This window comes from Panthera leo, chromosome E2 (genome assembly GCF_018350215.1).
Source record: "Panthera leo isolate Ple1 chromosome E2, P.leo_Ple1_pat1.1, whole genome shotgun sequence".
NCBI classification, from domain to species: domain Eukaryota; kingdom Metazoa; phylum Chordata; class Mammalia; order Carnivora; family Felidae; genus Panthera; species Panthera leo.
This window is the reverse complement of record NC_056693.1, coordinates 56,908,502-56,934,939: the sequence shown is the minus strand read 5'-3', so window position 1 is coordinate 56,934,939 and position 26,438 is coordinate 56,908,502. Positions and strand designations below refer to the sequence as shown.

Sequence of the window (26,438 nt, the reverse complement as noted above, 5' to 3'; positions counted from 1 at the left end):
CGCCCCGGTCGCGCCGTCTCGCGAGAGTTGGGAGTAAACAGCCCCGAATGGAGACGCGAGGCGTGTTCGCTGCGGAGGCGCCGTTATCCCGGGCCCGCGGGACCCGAGCTTGAGGCGGTCGGAGGTAGGTTAGGAGGCGGCCAGCTGCCCGGAGCGACGCCCCCTCCCCGACTTGCGCGGCCTCCCGCGCGCCCGAGGCCTCGAGGGCGGGGGTCTGCGCCGGCGGCGGCCGGGGCCGGGGCCTCGCTGCGCGCCTGGACCCGCCGGGAGGGGCGCGGGGCGGGGGGCGCGGGCGGACGGACGGGGCGACGAGGGGCGCGGGCGTTTTCCCGCACCCGGGACAGCGCGTGCGTGCTCGGCGGGTGCGGCTGGTGGCCCTGCTCGGTCCCCTCTGCGGGCTCAAGCGCGGTGCTGGCTTGCTCGCCACCCCCCCTCCCCCCAGTTTTCTTTCTGTGAAACAAACTTCGACGGCCTGAAACCGTGTGCCCGGCCTCCCTCGGCCTCCCAGCGCACCCACGGTCGTGGGTCGGCTCGCGCAGGGGGGGCCGCTGTCCCATTTTCGACGACCTCCCTTCTTTGCACTGTCCCAGTCTGGACACCTCGCCGAACACCCCGATTTTCAGAACTGTAGGAAGCTCGTGGGCAAGGGGGGCCCGAGTGACTCTTGGGTTCTACTCTCAGGACCGGCCTGCCTCCCAGACCTGCGGGATCTTACAGTCTTGCCTTGCCCCGTCCTGTCGGTGCTACCTGAGACTGTTCTAGATGATCAATACCGTTTTTCTTAAGACGTTTACCCTTGTTTTGGTGAGAGCCTCTGGGAATCTCGGCCCGTTGTGTCTGTGCAAATTAGGTTAAATATTTACGTTTACTTTAGGTTCTGGACGACACTTCCGAGGGAGATAGAGTGGCATGAGATCGCAGCGCTGAACTCCTTAGGATTTATTTTCCTGTGGCCCTCTGGTCTTACTTAGCTGTGCTAGTAAGCACCGCTCCCAACGGCGGGCTCTCAGTTTGCATTTGTATAAAAACGAGGAGCGGATTCTTCCCACCTTTTTTTATGAGCAGCACACATTTTATGTAAATGCCTTTATGTCAGAGTTTTTTAGAGGCAAAATTTACATACCATAGAATTTATCTATTTTAAGGGTACTTATTCAGTGTTTTCCCCAGTAAACAGAGTTGTGCAGTCATTACCACGGCCCACTTAAAACATTTTTTTTTAGTGTATGGGGTGCTTGGGTGGCCCAGTCGGTTGAGAGTCCGGCTTTGGCTCAGGTCATGATCCCACAGTTTGTGGGTTTGAGCCCCGCGTCCGGCTCTGTGCTGACAGCTCAGAGCCTGGAGCCTGTTTCGGATTCTGTGTCTCCCTCTCTCTCTCTCTGCTCCTCCCCCGGGTCGTGCTCTGTCTCTCTCTCGAAAATAAATAAACATTAAAAAAAAAAAATTTTTTTTTTTTAATGTTTATTTTCGACACACACACACACACACACACACACACACACACATTCTCTCTCTCTCTCTCTCAGTGGGGGCGGGGCAGAGAGAGAGGGAGACGCAGAAACCAAAGCAGGCTCCAGGCTCTGAGTTGTCAGCACAGAGCCCCACATGAACCCACGAAGCACCATATCATGACCTGAGCCGAAGTCACATGCTTAACCGACTGAGCCACCCAGGTACCCTCACAGCCCACTTTTAGAACATTTCTGTCACCCCAGAAAGATCGCTGGTGCCCATTTGCAGCCACTGCCCATTTCTGACTCCAGCCCCAGGCAACCACTAATCTGCTCTCTGTCTCTCTAGTCTCGTCTCCTGAATATTTCCTACATCGAGGTGGGATTATATGTGGCTTTTGTGTCCGGGAGTGGCCTTGCTAGGACTCCTGCCCATGAGGTCTCTCCGCTGCCCTCCCCACGCGTCTCTTATAATCAAGAGTTGGTTGTGTCTGTGAAAAACGAGAAACTCTAATTTGGTGCTTGCAGAGCCTTTGAAGCACCCGGGGCCCCATGGGATCAAGCTGAAGCTCTTCTAAGAAGTTTTTAACCTTCCCTTCAAATTCACATGTGTGATTCCAGAGTGATTCCATCGCTCTGCCCTGCCCACTGCCTCTTCTGTGCGGCAGCCACTGTAATTGTCACAAACAGAGTAGTGAAAGCTGGGAAGGGTGAAAGTTTGGGTATACTGCACCTGGTTTCCATTAGCGTCCTAAACGGGGATTTTAGCGGGAGGTTCACGACTGCCTCTTTGCGCGAGGAGAGAGTGGAGATATTACTTTATATTTTATTGGGAAAATTTGACAACTCCAATCCTTGGTGACTTGAAATATTAGGGATGGGAGGCTAGGGGCACCTGGGTGGCTCGGTCGGTGAAGCATCCGACTTGGGCTTAGGTCACGATCTCACGGTTCATGAATTGAGGCCCCGCGTTGGGCTCTGTGCTGACAGCTGGGAGCCTGGAGCCTGGAGCCTGCTTCGGATTCTGTGTCTCCCTCTCTCCCTGCCCCTTACTGGCTCATGCTCTGTCTCTCTCTCCTTCAAAAATAAATAAACATTAAAAACAAAACAAAACAAGATGGGAGGCTAGACTTTGCATTTGGTATTTGGGTGGGTGGCGGGCACTTTGGTCTCTTTCAGCATCTTGCCTAACACAGGTGCTAAAAGGAGACAGGTCAAGTTTCCCTTCCCTGTGACCTAATGACGTGCTGCGGAGATCTGTTAACTATCTTGAGGTGGTCTTTGCTTAGGGAAATGAGCTTCAAGTAACATGAGAGTACTAAGTTCAGAGGTGCCTCATGCAGCTAAGCCAATAGTGAATGACCGAAGGGGAAAGAGAGTAAGGAGACGGGCACAGCACCTGTGAAGGAATAGGCAGTAAAGGGCAGTGTAGACCTGGGCCTCTTCACTCTGGTGCTGTTGACTCTTCGGGCTGAATTATTTGTTTTCTCCCCTTAACAAAGCGTGCTAATGGACAGAATGTGCCAGAAGGAATGGTTCAGTCAGGCTGAAGAATACACCTTTATTTCAAGATAGTGTGGTTTGGCATTGCTTAAATGTTAGTCTATCAAACAATGGCAGCACAGCCAAGTACGCAATTAGTTACGAAAGTGGTACTTTTATAGCCAGGGTTTAATTGAACTGAATGCTACCCTTTCGTGGCCTAAACACAGTTCAGTTTTCTCTAGAGCTATTTCAGTAAAGGCTCATTAAAAAGCTGGTGTATCTGCATAATCAGAGGACCATCGGGTGATACAAGTAGGTAGTTTTCCTCCCTCCTGAATTGCGTTCTTACTTGCAAAGAAATGATTTCAGATATGCTTTAGCTTATAACCACGATTGTAATCTTGGTGACATTCTTTTCTAATGCAAAGTAGAAGAACCTCAGAGCTGGTCAGACCAGTTGTTTGCCTGGGTAATGCATTTTGTCTATTTTGACTCGTTTTTCACGCAAATCTCCTTAAATGTTGCTCCTGGCATACGTTATTTGAACTGTTAATTTTCCACTTAGTATTTGATGTCAAATATTTTTGATTACGCTTGTGTTACAGGCATATAATTCTGGAAAATCCATCACTATGCAGATACCATCTTTTAGGCCATACCTTTGTATGGGAAGTATTCATAGAAAGTAAATCCAGGAAGCCATGGGTCCAGTAACAGCCCTAACTAGGCCCAGTGAGTAGGTGATACTGCCCATGATAAGCCTGTTCAGAATGAATGAGTGAAAAGCTTGGCCTGAAGCTGGGAGGTAGACACAGGCTGATTTTTTTAACACGGTTTCTAGGAAATCTGTCCCTTTTAAGCTCTGCTGTCTGTATAAATAAAACTAAATCTTTGGGGTTCCTGGCTGGCTCACTTGATGGAGTGTGTGACTTGATCTCAGGGTCATGGGTTGGGCATAGAGATTATGTCCTTAAAAATAAATAAAATGTTTCAATTTATTAAAGAAAACCACAATCTTTAATTTATTTTGAATCTTTAGGCCACGGTCTTGCCAGAAAATTTGTTTTTCCATAAAACTGACTTTAGACGGTTTGATAGTTTAATGATGAAAGCGTAACACATACTCTTTGTAAAAATGTAGATAAATAGAATTGAGAAAATAGCTCCCTGTAACGATACCGTTGAAGGGTAGAACGAACCACTGTTAACCGACTGGGTAGACACCTTTTCATATTCTTTTTTTCCTATGCATATAGATACATTATTTAAAAGTCAAGATTTGGATCATCACCCTGTCCATGAAGTGTTTCACTTAATATTTGCACGAACGTTTCCCCATATTCTTTGGGAAATCTTTCCAAGACCTATGGCCGCTCTAACAAATTTCTACAAACTTAGTGGTTTAAAACCACACATATTTCTTCTTTCACGGTTCTGGAGGTCAGCAGTCCAAAATCAGTCTCCCTGGGCTGACATCAGGGCGTCACCGGGGCTTCGTTCCTTCTGGAGGCTCTGGGCAAGATTGTTTCCTTCCCTTTTGGGTTTCCAGGGGCACCTGCATTCCTTGGCTCCTGGCCCCCGTGCCCTGATTACCTCAGCCTCAGCTTCCAATATCTCATCTGCTACTTGGTGGAGGAGTAGCCCCGTGGGCCTGCCTCCCTCTTGCGATTACATTGTCCCGCCTGGATAATCCAGGGTAGTCTCCCCATCTCGAGAGCCTTAGTTTAATCACACCTGCAAGATCCCTGTGGCCGTATAAAGTAACATGTACAGGCTCTGGGGAGGAGGATGTAGGTATCTTTGGGGAACCATTATCCAGCCTTCCAGAGGAACATAATCTGAAATTGCTACACAGCATTCCATAGTATTGGTTAGTTAATTAATTAGCTAGTCTGTTGCACCTTTAGATGGTCTTTAATTGTTCCCGGTTATAATCTTTGGGTATAAATCATTGTATGCTTTCAGATTCACACTTCTATGGAATGAATTTCTAGGGGAGATTTTAGAAAAGCCGGGTAACCTACCACTTACCGGTATGGCCTCATGCCCAACACACGAGTTCCCAGCCCAGCTTTCCCAGTCACAGCTGTGTGGCACCGGGCGGGGTGATGAGCCGTGGGTGGGGGTGGGGGTGGTCAGTAACAGGTTGTTAAGATGAAATGAGTTAATACATGCAGATTGCCTAGAGTAGCACCTGCCTCCTGATGAGTGCTTGGTGTGTGGTAGTGTTTGTTGTGTCACTGCGTTTGTTAGAGAAGGTTTTTGCTTCCATTTTTAAGACTTTTAATACATATTGGTAAATTACAGTTCTAAGAGGTTAACAGGAGTTTTTTTACATTCACCAGCGACACATGAGAGTCCTCATTTTATTGGGTTGAATTCTTAAACATGATCTGTTTTATACTGCGTGTCTCAATTTATGTCCTCAAAATGTTACTTGATTTTTACAGACACGCAAGACACATAGAGACAGACTATGTTTGTCTCTTTGTCTGTGTTGGTTACCATAGTGGAAAAGGGTTGGAGGGGGCAGATGAAATAGGGAAAGGGGACTAAGTTATAACTTGTTGGGGGATGCAAAAGGTGCAGCCTGCCTTGGAATAACTTCATATGGTGACGGATGGTAGGTAGGCTTATGGGGATCATTTCGGATGTGGAAAAATATCAAGTCCCTGTGATGGACACCTGAAACTAACAGGATATTCCCCGTCAATTGTGCTTTGGTTTTCAAAACGTTACTTGGTTGTTATAATGTAAATTATGTAAACACTGGTATCCGTTTTAACAAATCTACCCTGAATCTTTTCAGGGGCTCTGTCAATTCATTAGAATGAGAAATAGTTTGAATTTCACTTTGATTAGCTCAGTCACGTCTGTTGGGATGCGAGAACGTCATTCTGTATAGCAGTTGATGCATGTGAGTCTGTTTGACGTGGTATATAGTCTGATTATGCACACGGTGGGCAGCAGACTGTAATAAAAGAGACTAAAGTTCCTTCCCCCTTTTAAAAAGTTAATACTCCCGTCCTTCTTATTCATTCCTAGAAGCTGAGGCTAAATATGAAACTTTTTTTTCTTCTTTTTGCATACTTTGGAAACAGTTTCAACCTACTAGAAAGGTTCCAACAACAGCACAAAACTTTTTTTTTTTTTGGTCTGCGAACTATTTGAAAGTGAGTTGCAGACCTGATACCCATTATCCTTTGATACTTCATGGGGCATTTCCTGCAAGCAAAGTCCTTCTTACATAATCAGAGCACAGCCTTCAAAATCAGGAAATTAGTCTTGCTACACTCCTGCTATCTGCTTTCAGGCGGGCCCCGTTCGGGTTTGCCAGTTGTTCAGTAATGTCTCCACAGCAGAGGGACCCAGTGGAGAACCTCGAGTTCACTTACCGGTCATGTCTCTCGAGTCCCCTTCCATCCGCAGCCGCGTCTCCGCCATTCCTTGGCTTTCATCTCCTTGGTAATTTTGAAAATTCCAGGCCAGTTCATTTTGAAGAGTGTGCCTTGATTTGGATTCTGATGTTTCCTCCTGAACTGATTCGGGGTGTGCATCTTTGGCCGGAACCCCACAAGTGATGCCAGCCTCTTGCAGTGTGTGGATGTGGTTCCATCTGTCCCACCGCTGGTTCACTTGGTGAAGCTGGTCTTCTGTGGAGTTACCCCCTTTCCCTTTGGAAATGAGGATTTTTGTCGGCAGGCGTTCTGGGACTATGTAATGTCTCGTTCCTCCAACTTTCAATTTATTTATAAATGTCATCATGGACTTTTGTGTTTTATTCAGTGAGTTAGGATCTGTTATTTTCGTTATTTATTTTGACGTGCAGATTGTCCCATGCCGGCCTCTGTGTTTCTCACACTCCCATTATTCTTTGAGTGCTTTCTCACTTTCTGGCACGAGATGGGCTGGACTCACCTGCCCAGTCTGGAACTAGCTTGTCTCCAAGGAGCCTGGTCTCTTGTAGCACAGAATGGCCTTTAGAAAACCAGTTCTGGGCACTAGATGGGCTCCTCTTGTTGGGCTATCACTGCTTCCGTGTCCTTGCAGTAGGCGGAGCTAGGAAATGTACATGCGCATGTTCGTATGTATATATGTACACACACGTACGTATTTGTTTCCACATCTGTCTGTATATCGAGAACCTTGAGTTCACCCCAGTACTTCCCTACTTCATTCTGATCCTGCGTGGATCTTGCAGGTTTTTTCCTTTTTCCTACCTGTGACTTCCTTCTCTGCAGTAAGAAAGCTGCTTCCTTCCCGTTATCTGTAAGTATTTATTTGAACAAATCAGTTTTCTCTTTCACTGCCATCACCCCTCTCAGGCTCCTACTCTCCTCCCCAGCTGCCTGTCTGCCACACACCTTTCTCGCCCTCTCAAGACTCCTTCACCCCACACCAGGCCACCATGGCTCTCCCACCAGCACCTACCTTCTTGCCCTCAACTCAGTTATGCAAAAGGAGAAGGAGAAAAGCAAAGACAGAACTCTTGTTAGTTTCTTCTTGAGCACCTGGGTGGCTCAGTAAAGTGTCTGTTGCTTTTGGCTCAGGTCCTGATCTCACGGTTCGTGGGTTTGAGCCCTGCTTTGGGATCCTCTCTCTCCCTCTCTGCCCTTCTCCTGCACACTCGTCAACTTAAAAACACAGGTTGCTTTTCGTGTGTGTATAGTCTGTGTCTGTATTTACATGCTCTGTGCTTACTGCTACTTACCTGCTTGCCGCTAGATGGTGAGCCTGTCTTGGGGAAAATGCTCACCAGGTTTGCGCTCTGTAGTGAGAGGCGGGGGGTGGAGGTGGGGGGATCCATTGTAGACGCAGGTGAGTAGATGTTTTAGACGACGAAGGTGCAGTCTGTGCCTTCGAAGGCCTAGTGGAGCAGTCATTGGGGACCGGTATCTTTAACACGAATAGGCAAGGGCCCAATGCCCCATGCCATTGTTCACCAGCCTCTGTACCCCCAGTGGCATTTTTGTTTTCCTCCAATGAAACTTATATTTTGAAGCCTTCTTATTCTAGGGTTGGGAAACCATAAACTTCAGTATCAGTGTCATAATTTTTATGGGCCATCGGTCTTTGAAAGGAGTGTTTTCTTAGCACCTAGCCATTAGAGGTGCCTGGGTGGCTCAGTCAGTTCAGTGTCCGACTCTTGGTTTCGGCTCAGGTCGTGATCTCAATGGTTGGTGCTTTCGAGCCCTACCTTGGGCCCAGCGCTGTCAGTGTGGAGCCTGCTTGGGATTCTGTCTTCCCTCCCCTACTCACTCTCTTGACCTCTCTCAAAATAAATAAACAAAAAACCTTCAAAGAATAGAAGCAGGTCAGCCATATCCAAACAAAACTGGGAGGGGTCTCCTGCCATGATTTCCAACCCTACCATTATCTCCATGGGATTTTTCTGCTCGAGGGTGTCTTCCTTCCAGCCACCGGTGGGTTTGGAGGCTGGAGCAGGCTGCTGTTCACTACTGTGGCCCTTTTGTGGAAGGAATCAGTGACCTTTAAATTGTTAAGCCAGCAATCTCTTCTCATTTCACTACCCTTCATCATGGAAATTCTTTTTCACAGATTTTGGGGGATTTTTGTTTTTATTTATTTTTAAATGTTTGTTTATTTGAGAGAGAGCGAACAGGTTAGGGGCAAAGAGAGGGGGTAGAGAGAACCTCGAGCAGACTCAATGCTGTCAGCACACAGCCCATTCCGGAGCTCGAACCCATGAACGCAAGTTCATGACCTGAGCTGAAATCAGGAGGCGGACGTTTAACCTGCCCCCCCACCCCCACCCCCACCAGGCGCCCCTAGGGTGTTCGACCTCCCTCTTCCCTTCTGCCCTGAGCCATGCTTCCCCACTGCTGGTGCTCACCCTAATTTTCGCAAGTTCAGAGCTCCGTTCCCGCTCGTGCCCCCGCCAGCTTTTCCTGCCCGTCCTCCGTCTCGGTCAGGGGCAGATGCCGTCTGTGTTCGGGCGAAAGGTCTCCGTTCGTCCTTGGCTCCTTTCGTGTGCGCCCCCCACATCTGTTGTCAGCAGACCGCCTCACCACCTCCACGTCTGTAACCTGCTCCACGTCCTCGCCTCTCCTGCCCTGCCCGGAGCCTCTGGTCACATCCTGCCTTCCCTCCCTTTGGCCACGGCCACGAGGCCCTCCCTGTCTGCCTCCCCTTCGGTCACCTGTCCTGCCCCCTCTCCTGACCCTCCCCCCTTCCCCTCCCCCCCCCCCCCCCCCCCACTCTGGCCACTCTGGCCTCTGGGCTTTCCTCACACAAACCGGGCCTTCTGCACTTGGCTTCCCCACTGCCTGCAGGGCTCCGCCCCCCTGGCCCCCAGCTTCCTCAGAGCCCCCTTCCCAGCCTGGCGAGACTGGCGAGACTGGCGCGGCGCTCCCATCCCCACCGTCCTGTTCCCCTTCACCCTTTTTTCCTCTTCTCACAATAGAGGTAGATGTCACTGGCTAGATACCACATGTGTTAATCGTGTATCCCCCCCCCCCCCCCCCGCACACTCACACACACACACACACACCCGCGCGCTGGGTCAGCGCCCTGAGGTCGGGGTTTCGGTTGGGTTTTGTTTGCTGCCCTGGTCCTGCTGCCCGCTCGGAGCCCGGCCGTCCGGCCGTCCGGCCGTGTGCGGTGTGGGAGTCGGACCGCTGAGCCGAGCCGCCCGGCAGCCCTGCGGGGCTCCGTTCTCCCTCCGCACGCCTTCCTCCCGGTGCCTGCTGCACGGCCTGCTCCGGGCCCGCGCCTGCTGGCGGGGCCCGCCCCCCGCCGGCCTTGCGTCTCCAGGTTGGTGTCGCGGGGCCTCCCGTGCGGGGAACTTGCGGGTGCTCCCGGTCTGTGACGGTCTGTGACGTAGTAGCTTGTTCCGGCTGCCCCGCTCCGCTCCCGTTTCCGTGACTTCCAGCCCTACCGGCCCCGGCTCTGCCGGAGCCCGCTGCCCTCCACCTCATCAGCAGAGGCCTCCCGTCGGACCCAGAACGACTCTCGGTGCGGTGTCGTGGCCCCGCGCGTGCACGCTCCTGCGGTGGCGGCCCGCGCTTTGCTTAGCCCTTGGCGTTCACCTCCGGCCTCCCTGCGGGGCCACACCGGACACTTGGAGAGCACGATACGAAATTGTACGGTGTCATGAGCAAACGTAGGCAGAACAGCTTAGGGACACTGCGGTGTCCCATTTTCCAGAACCTACAAAGTGTAATTTTTCTGTTTGGGAGAGAGCCTATTACCTTAGGCGTTTTTAAAGTTTAAAACCCCTCTAACCTTTTCTTCCCATTTCTCTGTCTTTTAAAGTCAGTCGCCTGCCTCACTTGTGCAAGAACATCAGCCATCTCTTCGATGTGGGCTAGATGGCATGAGGTCGCTGTCTGTACCTGTGGGTGAATTATTTTGGATCAGGTTTAGTTAAAGTGGCTCTGACACAGTTAGGTCTAAGGTTTGCTCACTAGTATCGCTTGCTAATATTTGTAATGTGTAGTCCAAATACGTCTTAGATTGTTTGGCTCGAGGCAGGAGACGTGAAGGGATTTCTTGTGTTTTTTTTTTAAAAACTTGCCTTAATTGAATGAGAGACCCATTTAAATCTTTTCCTCTATAAGTTCATTTAATATAACCTGAGAACTCTTAGTACCAGCGATGAGCTCTGTCTTCTTTGACCAGTAATACTGTAATTAAGTGAGGTATGTGCTTCATGTAATTGTATTCTGTGATATCTCATCACTGCAAGTTTCAAGTGTTAATAAAAATTGGGGCTCACTCCCAAGTGGATTGTGGCTTATTTGGTGTCCCCTGTTGCTTTCCTTTGGTCTTTCCATTCTGGTCTTTGGTTTTAATTTCTTTGTTCTTGTGGTTGGCATTCACATTGCTGTTCTTCGTGTTGATATGGAAATAACTTCTAAAATTTCATTTCCATCTGACGAGCTCTGTTCAGCCATAGTCTCCAGGGCCAGAGAAGGCCTGCTTTTCAGGATCGTGTGTTGTGACAGCAGTGAAATCCTAAATATCAAACTTCCCAAACTTCTTTAGGTACTGTAGCTTTATGAGTATTTTCCTGTGTATAGATGCACATACAAATAGTTCCAGAAACCACAAAGTCCTTGTTGCTCTAAAACACCAGATTTCTGCCTGAGGAATGGATTTTAATAATTTGGTACCTCTCTTTAAAGGGGGCTGACTCCTGGTCCTAAGTGTGTGTGTGTGTGTGTGTGTGTGTGTGTGTGTTTAGAAACAGGTAGCAGTGTGAGGCCTGTCTTATTTCGTTGATTTGTGTTCCCCTTGCTGGATTATTTATGTTTCTGGTGGGATCAGTGAAAACTCAGTGGGCTTTTTCTGGGCATGCTATCGCTGTGTGTGTGTGTGTGTGTGTGTGTGTGTGTGTGTGTGTGTGTGTGTGTTTTACTGCTGCTCCATTTTTCGTTGTGAAGAATGATCATTTCTCCTGCCATTCACATATTGGGAAGGGATCTGTGCCTGCCTGAAATTTAACACTCCGATGACACTTTTCTCTGGCAGCACTTTCTCTCACAAGCTGTCCTCCCGTATCAATTCCCAGTAAAGAGGTGATCTGGTTTTATAACCTATTTAGTAGCTTAGATTTCTTCAAGGTGAGGCTTCATGTAAAATAAATTCGGTGACTGTGGAAACCCTTCTGTGTTCTCTTCATAGACTTGGCAGAAGAAAGGTGTCATTTAAGTAACTTGGCAGCATAGTTTTTTAAAAGACAGTGGTAAGCGTTTGACTTGTATTTTGTTCTTAGAAGAAGAAATGTTCTTCTAAGAAGAAAATGTTCTTAGTAGAAGGTTAGGCTGTAGACCACGCTCCTGCCTGAAGAGTTGGAGAAATGTAGGGGGTTGGGGAGGAGCCTGGGGAGGACGGGCCACGAGTGAGGAGGATGGAGGATGGTCTGCGGCAGGAGCGGGGTCCCTCCTCCCATCTGGCCGCCAGGGTGGGCAGTGTTCCTGGCCTTGCCCGCCACGCCCCTTCTTCTCCGTGTCCTTTCTTATCTTTGACTCCGGCTTCAATCTCCTTTTCCCCGGGAAGAAGTGAGCAGTAGCTAAAGAAGGAAACGGTAAGGTGTCGCGCGCCCGTGCACGTCTGTCTCGCGTCCTCACTGGGCATCTTTGGGCCCTGGCCCCCGCCCGGCTCGCTGTGTTTTGCAGGCCGCCAGGGCGCCCCGAGTGACCGCCGCCCGCTCGACCGTGGTTCTGTGCTGCAGATGGCGTGTAGGACTCACTTGTCTGGGCCGCAGTGAGAGGCGCCTGAGGCCCAAGATGGAGAAGAAACGAAGAAAGAAATGAAAGCCTCTTTTCAGGCCAAACCACAAAAGGCCATGAAATTTAACTTTTATTTACGTCGGACAAGACTGTAAAACGGCCGATCAATGATGTTTCGGCTCTTCGCCGAGACAAAAATTGACTAATAATCCAGGAAGAAAAAAGTGCGATTTGAATATATGAGGTTTTATGACCATAGTCACTTATGACCATGAAGCTTGTCAACATCTGGCTGCTTCTGCTAGTGGTTTTGCTCTGTGGGAAGAGACATCTGGGTGACAGACTGGAGAAGAAGGCTGCTGAAAAGGCCCCGTGCCCTGGCTGTTCCCACCTGACTTTGAAGGTGGAATTCTCCTCAACGGTCGTGGAATATGGTAATGAGGTTTTAAATGTTAGCCCGCCCTCCCCCCCCCCCCCGTTTTTTTTAAACTTAATTTCAAACATTGGCTTTTGTGGAAAAAGACCTTTCCTTCTTTTCCGCGGTCATTTTAAATGAGGTGAGCTCACAGTGCTTGGAGGTTCGCGCTACTGAAATTTGCTTTCCCAACATAGGTAGTTTCTGCGAGGCAAGGAGATTGGCGTTCGGAATTAGTTCCCTAAAACCTGGTTCTTGGGAACAGATGCCAATTGTAGCTGCTGAGGGGGAGTTGGGAGGTGCTGACTGCTTGTGTGGGGAGGCCAGATGTGAACAAACCAGTAGTCTGCTAGAATCCATTTGAAATTTTGTTACTGTTTTCAGTAAAATAAAACTGAACCTTTATCCCTGAATCCCTTTTTTGTATTCCAAAAACTTACACGCATCTCTTTGCCACAAGTGTGAACTTGGGTTAATATTCGCTTTTTGAAAAATAGCACAGGTATCCCATTTTGTGTGATGTCAGGGGATTCGTACAGATCGTTTTAACTCCGGGCTCCGGAAGCTGCCATCCAGGGCATTTAAACCAGCCTTTCAGTCTTGCTCCTACCGTAGGTTTTGGGATCTGTAAAGTTTTCTTTTACCCGAGAAATGGTAGCCTAGCTACGATCTTCCATTATAATACGTGGCCGTAAATTCTCATTTTTATTTGTGGTCCTTGATTTCAGAATATATTGTGGCTTTCAATGGATACTTCACAGCCAAAGCTAGAAATTCTTTTATTTCAAGCGCCCTGAAGAGCAGTGAAATAGACAACTGGAGAATCATTCCTCGAAACAACCCATCCAGTGACTACCCTAGTGATTTTGAGGTGATTCAGATAAAAGAAAAACAGAAAGCGGGGCTGCTAACCCTTGAAGATCATCCCAACATCAAACGGGTGACACCCCAGCGGAAAGTCTTTCGTTCGCTCAAGTACGCGGAGTGTGAGTATTGTGACCTCGTCTCTGTCGGTTTCTGCCTCACGTGGGTTCAGAGCGAGAACGTGCCTTTTCACAGGTGATGCGCCCCACCACCCTGCCCCTGACCTTCCCGTGCACCGTTCCACACTGGCAGAATAGCGGAGAAATGGTTCGATACCCGAGTCCCTTCATCTGGTTTCGTCAGTTGTGAATGTCTTCTTGCCAGGAATTTAAAAAACGAAAAACAGGCTTCCTGCTGTTCTGGTGGGAAGAAATCTGCCAGTTGTCAGTGGAGGACGATAGTGGTCCTTGCTGCTGCTGGAAGGGATTTTCACCCGGCGCCCCTCGGCGCCTGCAGACCTGAGGCCCTGCGTCCCTCCGTCCTGAAGTGGGAGACGGTGTCTTTGACTCTCCTCTTGGGTTGTGATGTGCTTCTGTCGGTGTGGGGTTTTTTTAAGTTGGGTTTTTTTTGGTTGGTTGGTTTGAGAGGCAGGGATGGGCGTAGAGAGAGGGAGAGAGAATCCCACGCAGGATCCGCACCGTTAGCGCAGAGCCCGATACGGAGCTTGAACTCACAAACCGCAGACTGTGACCTGAGCCGACATCGAGAGTCAGATGCTTAACCAGCTGAGCCACCCAGGCGCCCTTGTGTGTTTGTTTTTAAGGAATCTTGTAAAACATCCTTTCTCTGGGCTTCATTTTGTTTTTCTGAGCACCTCCTGACCTTGCCCAGGTTAGCTGGCCCTCCTTTGAGCCCTCAGCTCTGCGGGTGTGAGGACGGCAGCAGTTTGATGATTGTCCTTTCAGCTCGAGGGCTTACTCCTTCCCCTTTGTCGGTAACTTGGGCTTGTCAAGATAGAGTTTGTTCTTCAATACTGAATTGCTTATTTATTACTTAGTGTTTTCCAAAGCTTACTTATTACCAAAGAAAAGTTTTTTTTCCCATTTGTCATAAACTAGGGTAACAAATCGTGAGTTCCGGTATCATTTACTGTCATTTCTTTCACGGGAAGGAAGGAAATAAAATTTTGCTTTTCTCCCTTTGTCCGTCAGGTGCTAGGCCCGAGAGCCGCTGAGGTTTAGAAACAGCACCAGGCGTTGGGGGAGCCAAGCTCCTGCGCACGTAGCGGGACAAGCCGGCTCTCAGGGCGGCTGCGGAGTTCGGGGTCTCGCTTCCTCGAGCTCTTTGTACCGGTCCAGATGTTTTGTAATGCCTTTTCTCTTTAAAACCTCAAAACAATTCAGGAAGATAAAAACAAAACAAACCTCGTACAGTTAGCCAGATACGTGCGTTGTACCTTTTTAGTGTAGACGGCTCCAGAACGTTTCAAGAAACGTGGACATTTCTAATTTCAGCACAGCGGTCATAGAATCTCAGGGTCGGGTTCCCTTCCGTACGCCCTCCTCCCTGGTCGTCAGGTGTGGCGCTTGCCAGCGCGAGCGGGAACCGCGCGCCTCACGGGCCGGTCCTGTCGTCATCTGCTGCCTCGTGCGGGAAGCACCTTTCCTTTCAGCTTCCACTCTTCTCGTCCAGCAGACCGAAGAGAGGCCCCCTGTCTCCTAGGGTTCTCACGGAAACGAAGGAAAATCGTGCACGTGTGAGAGCTTAGCAGCATGTGCAGGATGTAAATAGACACGAAATGCTGCTTATTTCTCTGGCTCTGTTGTTCAGAGGCTCCGCTTTATTTTGGCTGGAACGTGTCCCACCCTGGACCCCATCCCTGGCTCTGTCCCTGGCTGTAAGACAGAGCTATCCTGTTTCCCACACGGCAGTGCTTATACTGCGAGAGTCCACGGGGCTGCCCTTGGCAGATTCTCCTCCCCAGATCCGTCAGCGGTCCCTGCAGTGATGAGGGTTCAAGTGCACTCACCCTTTTAACTGCTTTCCTTCCAGTACTGTCTGGTTCTCCTAATAAATTGCTCTTCCACAGGGAGGCCCGGAGCCGAGCTCATTGCCTAGGTGGGGGGTCTGGTCTGCGTCGGGTAGACGGCACCGCTCTGCCGTCGGCACCCCCGGCGTGGCCCCACGCTGTGGGTTCCGAGAGCAGAGTCACCGTGGCGCGTCGAGTGCGGAATAATTTCCGTTGCTCTGTGCAAAGAATTACTTAATGGGATTGACAGGATTATGTGTTTTTCTGGCTCCCTGCACTTTCATGGGGGAGCCTGATGAGACAGGAGTAAGAAGGGGGTCGTTTGCTATAGAGACAGAACTTGAGGGACGCCTGGGTGGATTCTGTCGGCTAAGCGTCCCAACTCGATTCCAGCCCAGGTCATCATCTCACAGTTCGTGGGCTCGTGTCCCACGTTGGGCTCTGTGCTGACAGCGCAGAGCCTGCTTGGGATTCTCTCTCTCCCTTTCTCTCTGCTCCTCCCCCCCGCCCCCCCCCCCCCCCATTCTCTCTCTCTCTTAAATAAACGTTTAAAAAAACACAAAAACTTCAGCGGTAGTGTGGACGTGCTCTTCTGAAAACTGATTCGAGATGCAATTTTTCTTCATGGTACTGGGGTCCTGAAAGTTAAGGATGGCTTTCGTGGTGTTTCTTTTGCTTTTTTCTTCCATCTTCAACAAAGTAAGGTAGGTATTTACAGATAGTGAAATTCATGGTTTTCAGCGCGCAGGTTGGCAGGCGTTGGTAAGTGTGCAGTCGGCTGTCCATCCACCGGCAAAATCCAGATACGACACAGCTCATCGTCCTCAGAAACCCCCCGACTCCTTTCTGGTTTTGCTGTTTGAAAGGGGACACTGGGGACACTCTGGTCGGCACGTTGAGGGTCGGGAGCAGTATACGCTTGGGAAAAGGTCCTACTGATGTTTGACCAGAGACCGGCCTGATGGGCTCACGTGTCTGTTGTTGTCCCAGAAGCCCAGTGCTGGGACCCATCACCAGTGGTCAGTGGCCATTTTCTTGTTTTTTTTTTTTTTGTTTTGTTTGTTTGTTTGTTTGTTTTAAACCTTCTGGTTCAATGAGAACCAGTCGCTGAGGAAAAATCGGGCAAATGTTATTTTTCCAGTTTTAGTCGCGATGGACTTTATTTCTTTAAACGTTATTTTATCGGCCCCGCCGTGCCTTCCATCAGTTAGAAAATCTCGGGCAGAGGACTGTTGGGGGGGCATAAGGATCGCGGACTGACGTCCCGTCGGTGCAGCCGCGGGGAGAGGCCCCCCCCCCCCCCCCGCTTCCGCCGCCCGGGCCGTCCAGGGGCGGTCGTCCTCCTTGCCTCCTGGCTGCCGGGTCGCTGGCGAGCGGCTGCTTTTCTGACCCCTGTCCCCTTGGCTCTCGCCGGCCCCGCAGCGCCCTGTAACGAGACCCGGTGGAGCCGCAAGTGGCAGTCGTCCCGGCCCCTGCGCAGAGCCAGCCTGTCCCTGGGCTCCGGGTTCTGGCACGCCACGGGAAGGCATTCGAGCCGGCGGCTGCTGAGGGCCATCCCGCGCCACGTGGCCCAGACCCTGCAGGCGGACGTGCTGTGGCAGATGGGCTACACAGGTGGGTGCCTCCGTCCCCGCGCCTGCCCCCCGCCGCCGCCCCCTCTGCCCTCTGCTGCGCGGGCGTCTCTCCTGTATCGCTTCTGTACCGTCTGCTCGCGTGGCCCTGGGGACCTCCTCCTGGGAACTAAAACTCCCGGCCAGTGCGGCCTTTCCTCACCGATGGATCACGGCACAAAACTCCTCTCCTGACTACTGTGGGGCTCGTACCCTGACCCAGACAGAAGTTTCTCCAGCCCCCGTCTGTCATGCCGGTCTCGGGGTCCTTCCCCGTGTCCCCCCAGCCTCGGAGACCCTTACGTCTCCCTTGATTTCCTCAGCTCCCGCCCTGCGGGATGTCCTAGACACTTAGACGCTCACGCCTGGTGGACTGACCTTTTATTAAGTGAGCGTCACCTCGTGGTTTTGTCCTTTTCGGATGACAATTCTTCACAGAACACATTCTCTCTAATCAGAAGAGCATTTTCTGTCCCCCTAAGCCAGGTGGCTTCCGACATAACGTGTGCGTCATTCGGACGTGAGCAGTAGGTGTCGGTCATGTGCGTGTGATCGATTGCCCCACGTAACGCCCGTACGTGAACGCAGCTCTCACGCCGCAAAGACCCCGCCTTCCTGACGTCTCTTAGCTGTTAAATACCACGAAGCTCCTATGGTTTTTACTTAGTCCCTAGAATTTCTTGATCTGGCAGCATCCGTCTCAGCATCCGTGCCCACAGCTTTTGGCCCGTGCCCGAAGTATAGCCAAGTGCACAGTATAGTGCTTTTCCTTAAAATGCGATCGTCCCCGCTCGCCTCCGGCAGCCCCCGTGTCAGAGGTCATTAGCGAGCAGCGTCCGTGAAGGCCTGGGAGTAGTGTCCCCTCTCCTGAGCGTGTGTGCCTTCGCTCTCCGTGGCCTCTCTGAGGAGGTGAGGGCATGGAGACCTGGGGGAAACCACTGCTTTGTGGAGGACGGAGCCCTGGAGACAGTTGAGGGTGTCCCCAGACACGCCCTGAGAACCTCAAGTCTTGTTAGCCGCAAATGAATGGTATCCCCCCTCCCCCCTCCGCCCAGCATCCCCTTTTCCTCGTCTTGGCTCAACCGGTCTCCCTGGAGCGCCTGACCTGACGCGCGCAGGGCGGGCTCTGGGCCTCTGTGACAGGTCATTCTCTCGGAGTCCCCAGGAGGAGTAGATTTTACGGACAAAATCCAAAAAGGTGATTTGTCCAAACACGATCACGCTTGCTTGTGTTTTGGAATCAGGCGCTAACGTGAGGGTTGCCGTTTTTGACACTGGGCTCAGCGAGAAGCACCCCCACTTCAAAAACGTGAAGGAGAGAACCAACTGGACCAACGAGCGAACGCTGGACGACGGTGGGTGGCGATGCCGTGGCGTGACCCGGTCTTTGTCCCTCGCTCCTGCCCCCGGTTTTATGGGTTAAGGGTACGGTTTTCCGTGTGCTGATCCCACAGCCGGTGCAGCGGTCGCTGAGACAAACCCCAGCTCGTGTGCCTTTGGGCAGAAACGTCTCACCCTCCCGGGCTGTCGGGGGCGGGGGTAGAGCGTGAGCAGCGAGGGCTGTCTGGCGGAGGAGCACTTCCCGCCCGTCTGGGAGGGGGCGGGGTGCCCAGAATCGAGGCGGCTGCGGCGTGGCTCGGTCGGTCCGGGGCTCGGGGCAGGAGAGCCCGTTTGAATCGGCGGCTCGAGATGTTGTATCTCGGCGCACGCGATCAGCTGTGTTTCACGACCGTTCCCCTCTCGGTCTCCAGGGCTGGGCCACGGCACGTTTGTGGCAGGCGTGATAGCCAGCATGCGGGAATGCCAGGGCTTTGCTCCGGATGCAGAACTTCATATTTTCAGGGTCTTTACCAATAACCAGGTAGGTGTTTCCGAGGACTCCCAAAACCTGAGGAGCCGATACCGAAACGTAGAAAGTAAAACACGGGAGGACACGCGCTCATTTAGAAGCAGCAGCCGCCTCGATGCCGAGCTCCTTCCCGTGTCTCCCACGGGCCCTGCCGTCCCGCCACTGCCCCTTCCGTGTGGCTTCGCCCTTCTGCCACCCCGCCTCCGTCGGCCTCCCGCGAACCCTGAAGACCCCACTCCGAGGGCCATGGCGGTTCCTCCCCGTCTCGTTCCTTCCTGGGCTCCCGGGCCCCCACGTCCGTGGGCACGTTGTGCTTCCTAGACGAGAGAAGAAGGGCACGTTGGTGTTTGCCACCCCTGCTGTGTGGTGACGGGCTCGAGGGCCGGCTCTGTACCACGGCCCCAGTGTCACGCTGGGCGGTGTGCTTCCCGACCCCGCGTCCTCGCCTCCTAAATATTTATAGAACGGGGGAGGGTCTTCGTGTTTACTTACTTTTCAGATTTTATTTTTGCGTAGATGGTAGATAGCTCAAAAATACCTGAAGGCAACACGGGGAAAATCCCCCCAACCCTGTCCCCGCCCGGCAGGGGGTTTCCCTTACACCTCACGTCTCCCCCGTGACAGTTTCTCCGTTTCATGTATCGCCTCTTCCTGGAATTTTTTTTTGCCCGTACAAGCAAATGTAAACGCGTTTTGTTTTGAAAAGCCTTTAAGAAACAGAAATCTTAAATTCTTAAATACTTAAATCCCTTTTGTACTAGAAGTTTAATTTCGTATTTTGTAAAAACATCTGAACGGTGATACAGAAAGCCATTTGACTCTGCCAGGAAATGGAACATCAGAGCAATAATTTTATGAAATAACTTTTTTATGAGGTTTGCCCTTCAGTCTGTTGAGGAATAAAGAGCCTAGACAAATACGTTAACCTACGTAGAAACTCTCAAAGGGAAGTGTCTTAGGATAAATCCTCTGAAGGAGGGGCAGTCACAGGCTTGGGGGTTCACCCCGGCAGGCGTACGTTAAGCTGAGGAGCTGGACGTTCAACCCGGAGAGACGAGCCACCCTCAGGACGCGGCTCTCCCTCGAGTCCAGCTGCAGGGACTGAGAATTTCCAGGTGCCAGAGTTTATATTTCGGAGCACTGTTTGTTCTTGGTTTTTATTTCTGAAATCGAAGTTAACGCGTCACGCTGCTTCAGAGGCTGTACTCTGCCCTTAGCAACAAAACGCTCTTGTGGCACCTGGAGGCTCCCTGAGGCCCCTAAAGTCGTATTTGGCCATTGAACTAGGTATCCTACACCTCCTGGTTCCTGGACGCCTTCAACTACGCCATCCTGAAGAAGGTGGATGTGCTGAACCTCAGCATCGGCGGCCCCGACTTCATGGACCATCCCTTCGTCGACAAGGTGGGTCGTGTCCCCGCACAAAGGACCGTGCGCCTGATGATGGCTTCTGCTCTGAGCGCTTCGTCCCTGCTGTGCTGGTGGCCCCTCACCCGCGAGGCAATTGCCTCGCGAGGACGATGGGCGGTGGCGCGAGCTTCGGGGACTTGCGTCGGAGGCCGCGCGTTGTGCCGTGTTGGTTTCTGCTCCGAACAGCGCCTTTCTGCACCTGCGCGGAGAGCGGGCTCCTCCGTGTCCATCGTGAGGCCCGCGATGGACACGTTTTCTCAGGCCCGTGATGAGGCCCGTTTTCTCAGCACCGCGAAAACGCCGGTTGGCAAACATCCATGCCTGCGAGGGTCTAGTGTTACGTGTTCGAGGGCACTCTTCTTTTTCGAGGATTATTTCTAGGAGTCGTAGGTATTTTTGGATAGTTCTGTGTTGATTGTTTCAGAGCGGTATGTTTTCATAATTAAATGTTTGCTCGTCCCGTAGGTGTGGGAATTAACGGCTAACAACGTAATCATGGTTTCTGCTATTGGCAACGACGGGCCTCTATACGGGTAAGTATTCCCCACAGGGATGAGTTGGAGGTGCCTTTCCCCCTCAAATAACTGTAGATCTGTGGTCTGTCTCTGTGTCTGTCTGTCTGTCTGTCTGTCTGAAGCTCTGTATCGTGGGAACGTTCCGCTCACAACCAGCCAGACCGTGCAACGAACCAGGTGCCCGCCACCCACTGCCTCACTGGTCAGCTCGGGCCCGTCTTGTTTCTGTTTGTTTTGTCTGTTTATTTTCTTATTTTGCCGTGATCAGTTTGGAGGCCTGCAGTTTCTGTTCTGCTTAAAAAAACCAAACCAAAGCACCCAGAAAAGTGAAGCTGCTAGAAAGGAGTGGATTCTGCAGTGTCTAGCGAGGCCCGCTCTGTGCGAGGCCCGGGGGTGAGGCGGTAAACGGGACGGGTGCCTTCTTAGGAAAGACGGGGTTCAGACGCAGCAGGGCGGACGGAGACGAAAGTGCGGGTGGTGTGACACACCCGACGGCCTCTGACGGTTGACACGCGGGGCCGGTCGGAGGGGAGCAGAGGGGACCGCTTGTGCCGGGTCGTCACGGTGAGCTGAAGCGGCGTGGGAGGCGAGACGTCGGCCGGCGGGTCGTAGGCAGTACGCCCGTGTCTGCTCAGGGACCGCTGCTGGCTCTCCCCCGCGGCTCCGGTTTGTATTCCGCGTGATGTGCGGAAGTCGTCTCTGGCGCTGACACGCTTCTGCAGCGGGACGCGCGTCTTCCTCCTGGTCGGGTTCCCGGGATGTGCGCGGTTCGGTGCCGTGCGGAGGGCGTGAGGTAACCACCGAGGAGGAGGAGGAAAGGCAGAGGCCGCCTCCCCCGCTCCGCGGTCCCAGTGGGGGGGGGGGGAGGACGTGCGCGCGGCGGCCCCGCGTCACTCGCCGCGTCGTGCGGCGACATCCCTGGGCGCGCGTGCCAGGCCGTGAGGGCTGACGGACTTACACAGAGGGTCCGGGCGCAGGGTCAGGCCGCACCGTATGAGGTTGACGTTTGTCCAGGTCAGAAACTGCCTGTGGGTGGCAGGGTCCCGGCCCGGTAGTTGTTAGCGATGCCATCTTCTTGTGCGGGGGCCCAGGGTTCTGGAGCGGCTGTGCCGCCGGGCGTCTGTGCCGTGTGTGACCCGCAGGGTGACGGGCGTCAGCATCCCCGAGCTGCGGCTCCACCGCCAGGAGCGTCCGGTACCGGGTCATCGCCTCCGGTTTTCTCGTTTCCCCGTTTGACGTGTTTCCCTTTGGCCGCCTTTCCCATTTCTGCCCCCCACCCCCCCAGAATCCAGCCTGTGTCCCACCGGGGCGATGTGGGGTCATGCTGTGGGACAGCACAGGCCGTGGGGGCCTCCCGTCCCTGGGCCTCAGCCTCGCTGCCCGTCACGGAGGCCCGAGGCCACCGTGCTCGGGAGGACGGCCTCCAGTGGAGGGCACTGTGAACCCGGAGCCCCCGGGAGCGGTACCTTCCTTCTTCTTCCTCGGTGTCGGTTCCTGCTCGTCAGATGGATTCTAGCAGTTTTCTCATTCAGGAACCTGCAGGGGGTTGTCGTTGCCTAATCACGTCCACGCTTTTCTTTGTGGTTTTCAAACACTTCGGCCTCATCTTGACTTATGTTGTGTTGCTGTGATTTGTTTCACTCTGATTTCTTTGCAGATCTGTGCACTTGAGGTATTAAGGAGAACTAGGTGGTTTTCCTCTGCACCTTGTCTGGTGTGTGAGGGGCTCAGGACGAGGGCCTAGGGGGTCGTTCCCGGGTTCCCTGGGAGGAAGGGAAGCACCGTGCAGGTGATCAGTTGAGAACCGTGACTTCCTGAAGGTGGCAGAGAAGTGTGGGATCTGGTGGGGACAGGACGCACACCCTGGGAAAGTTTGAAAGTGAAATGAGAACGTGTGAGTGGGTGCTGGTCATGATCGCAAGAAGTCTCGTGCTGGTCAGAGGAAGGGTTCCTCTGATCGCAGAAGCACGAGGGCGAAGTGCGTCTTGGGCCGCAGGGTGGTAGATAGGTTGAGACGGAGGGAAAGAGAGAGAAGGTGCTCTGTGTACGAGATGATGGCCTCGGCCCAGCACACGGGTGGCAGAGAGCATGGCCTTTGGACAGCCACGAGGAGCCTCAGGAGAACCTAACGCCATCTCGGGTATTTCTGGGAGTATTGGTCCTTACCTGAATGACTCATTTGAAATTACCTCTCGGGGCGCCTGGGGGGCTCAGTCGTTTAAGTGTCCGACTTTGGCCCAGGTCATGATCTCACAGTTCGTGAGTTCGAGCCCCGCGTCGGGCTCTGTGCTGACAGCTCGGAGCCTGGAGCCTGCTTCGGATTCTGTGTCGCCCTCTCTCTCTGCCCCTCTCCCTGCTCATGCTCGTGCTCTGTCTCTGTCAAAAATAAATAAACTTAAGAAAAACATTTTTTTAATTACCTCTCTTCCCTTGTGTTTTTGTGCCTCGTTGTAGCACTCTGAATAACCCTGCTGACCAAATGGACGTGATTGGAGTGGGCGGCATTGACTTTGAGGATAACATCGCCCGCTTCTCTTCGAGGGGAATGACGACCTGGGTAGGCTTGTCTTCACCAGTGGGATGTGGCACACAGAACCGTCTGTGTTCGCGCCCTGGGTGTGTGCGTAGGTGCACGCACAGAAAGCCGCTGGGGAGGAGGCCGAGGTGTGGGTGCCTGCCCACAAGAGGTCTGGCCCCTCCGTCGTCTGCCGCTTCGTGGTGACATGCTAGGCAGGGGCTGGTTCCAAGTGGTGCTTCTGCGGCCGCTTCTTTGTAACTGACCTCTGAGTAACTCACTTTTAGGTTGGTCGGATTCACCACCCCCCCCACCCCCCCGTCCTACCTGGGGGAAAGGTGAGCAGTCCTCCCTGCCGGGTGGCATGGTTTTTCTGGTGTCAGGAAGCAGGAGAAGCCAGTGAGAGCAGCTTATCAGCTCTGCTGCCTTAGAAATCATTATATTTAGCTGGAAAAATAGAAGTAACTCCAGAAAGTTAATTACTTCAGGTACTTGGGGTTTAACTGTGCCTCTGAATCGTCCTGCTTTACCCCCCCCAACACAGCCCCCCGGAACAGGGTTGGATGTGAAGTTAGCTGCAGCACTTGGGTCCTCCTCCCGGCCTCCCCCGGGGCTGTGAATCATGGGCCACGTCTTTGGCCTTTCCCCAGGCCTCGTTTTGTAGTGGCGTTGTGAGCGTTGTTCCTGACGGGTCTGCAGAGCTGCCCTTGAAGGCACCTTTGCTCAGTGCCCCACATGGATACGGGTCCAGTGTCGATTTATGTTGGAGTGCCAGGAAAGATTTTTCACTTCAGCTTGCTGTTCTTCTTTCTTACACAACATAAGATCGTATTGTAATTCACGTTTTGCCTCCATTTCCAGGAAATTCAAGAGAGTACTCCGTTAAAATCTTTTTTTTTTAAACACTTTGTAAGTCTATTTTGAGAGAGAGAGAGCAAGTGGTATAGGGACAGAGAGAGACGGGAGAGAGAGAGAATCCCAAGCAGGCTCCGCACTGTCAGCGCAGAGCCCAGTACGGGGCTCGAACTCACGAACCGCGAGATCATGACCTGAGCCGAAATCAAGAGTCGGACGCTTAACCCACTGAGCCAACCGGGCTCCCCAGGAGTACTCAGTTAAAACCTTGAGTTACTCCTGCAGTTACGTGTGCTTCCTTCCCCTCTGAAATCCCAACTGAAGTCTTCAGTATTATTCCCTGTAAAGAAACAGTTTCCTTTTTTAATTTTTGATTTTAATTTCCTGATCTTTTTAATGTGTCTCTAATTTTTAGTTTAGAGATAGAGCAATTTCCAGTTTCTAGTCTTGCAGAATTTGAAATAATCGCTTTTGTTTTATGACCTGACCCTTTTGTACCGGTTACTATAAAACGTGCCAAAAATTATTTTCTACGTTGTCGTTTCGGCTGATTTTTTTCTATCGCAGTGAATTCTGGGCCAGAGCCAACGTGTTAGTAAGGTTGCGCGATTGCGCTGCCTGTGAATCAGTCCTGTCTCTGGTTTGGTTCTGTCCCCTCGGAACCGCGTGCAGCCGCGTGCCAGTGTAGAGACCCAACTGCTTTCGTTTGTAGGAACTCCCAGGAGGCTACGGCCGTGTGAAGCCCGATATTGTTACCTACGGTGCTGGAGTGAGGGGATCCGGTGTGAAGGGGGGCTGCCGAGCCCTGTCGGGGACCAGCGTGGCCTCTCCGGTGGTCGCCGGGGCGGTCACCTTATTGGTAAGGTGAGTGGCGCCCAGCGGAGAGAACGTGGTACTGGCAGACCACGAGCTGAGTCGTGCTCGTCACCAGCTTATGTTTGAGGGTCGGGAGCACCCCGCGAACCTTGCCGCGCCTCTCTGTCCCCGCGTCCACCCTGTTCCTTGTAGGGGACTCGCGGCAGAGGTGACAGGCGTGTGAACATACCGTGAAGTCTGATCGCGAGGCAGTGTGTGAGGGCACAGTGCCTGCTACCGTGTTCGTGTCTGTTTTTGTTCTGGCTCGTTTCTGTGTATTATTTTTGAGAGCGCAAGCAGGGGAGGGGCAGAGAAAGGGAGGGAGGGAGGGAGAATCCACGCGGGCTCCACGCAGTCAGTGCGCAGAGCCTGATGCGGGGCTCGAACCCGTGAAGACTTGAGATCATGACCTGAGCTGAGATCAAGAGCTGGATGCTTAACCGACTAAGCTACTCAGGCGCCCCTGTTCTGGTTTGTTTTGTTAAAGACTTATGTTCTAAGAGTGGTTTTAGGTTCACAGCACTATGGAGGAAGATCTGGGATTCCCCATGTACCCTGGGCTTCCTTTTATTTTGTTTGTAACAGACTGAATTTGTGCCACAGTTGTAGTTGTTATATCGAAACGAGTGTATGTCAGGCCGGGAACAAACAGATACTTTCCTGCCATATTCCTCATTTCCTTGAGGATCACTTTTTAACGTCCTCTGTTAGCTAAGGAGCTGGCTCATCAGGCGGTGGGACTGACAGTTTATGTAATTTGTTTATTCTCTGTCTCATTGAATCCCTCATCGCTGGATTGGAGCCTAGTGTTTGTTCCTTGATTTTGCACATATTGAAATTGGAAGACTTTCTTAAAGACCGTTGACCAGAATTGACACTCACGTGCTTTGACTTAGTCAGGTGGGCTGTGTTCCTTGTTCTCAAAGCTACAAAGAGATGTCTTTGGAGCTAGAATATATTTTGTATTTTCCCCTCAGGTCACTCTCTACTTAGATGAGGCTTTAGCTGAGCTATTGTATTGTGGTAATGGGAAACTATATTTGAAAGTTACTATATTCTGTGTTTAAAATTAAAGTAAAACAAGGAAACGGTAGTAAACGTTTTTATGTTTAAAATCCTCTTTAAAAAGTTACCGTCGAGTTTAGCTTCTAATGCCTGGGATTTTTTGTGTTTTAATTGGTCATCTTTGATAAAGGTAGATTTCCAACTCCGTCCTCCTTTTCCCATCCTCTCCTTAGGGGTCAGGGCCAGATTCCTGGAAACGCTGACCCTGGCCAGAGTGGTCTCTGGGGAATAACCACACGCGTGCCAGAAACCCTCTTTTGTCCCAGCTGTTTCCTTCACCCTTGTTGCACGCAGAAAGGAGGAGGGGAAGGCGGGTGGACTGTGGGTACCAGGTGCGCTCGGGCTTGCACGCTCAGCGGAGGGGAGCGTGTCTCTAGGGCTCCTCG

The 26,438-nt window shown here is 52.0% G+C and overlaps 1 protein-coding gene across 1 annotated transcript in view; it reads left to right on the top strand.

The window, feature by feature from the left end:
* MBTPS1 (membrane bound transcription factor peptidase, site 1) overlaps positions 1 to 26,438 on the top strand; it is a 51,628-nt gene continuing 25,190 nt past the window's right edge. Inside the window, exons 1-10 of the mRNA XM_042918178.1 lie at positions 1 to 124; positions 12,077 to 12,564; positions 13,274 to 13,531; positions 16,801 to 16,992; positions 18,233 to 18,343; positions 18,740 to 18,849; positions 20,125 to 20,241; positions 20,713 to 20,780; positions 23,217 to 23,319; positions 24,845 to 24,996. Of these exons, the coding sequence (XP_042774112.1) occupies positions 12,396 to 12,564; positions 13,274 to 13,531; positions 16,801 to 16,992; positions 18,233 to 18,343; positions 18,740 to 18,849; positions 20,125 to 20,241; positions 20,713 to 20,780; positions 23,217 to 23,319; positions 24,845 to 24,996 (1,280 nt within the window). The 5' untranslated portion in view covers positions 1 to 124; positions 12,077 to 12,395. The remainder of the gene's footprint in view (positions 125 to 12,076; positions 12,565 to 13,273; positions 13,532 to 16,800; positions 16,993 to 18,232; positions 18,344 to 18,739; positions 18,850 to 20,124; positions 20,242 to 20,712; positions 20,781 to 23,216; positions 23,320 to 24,844; positions 24,997 to 26,438) is intronic.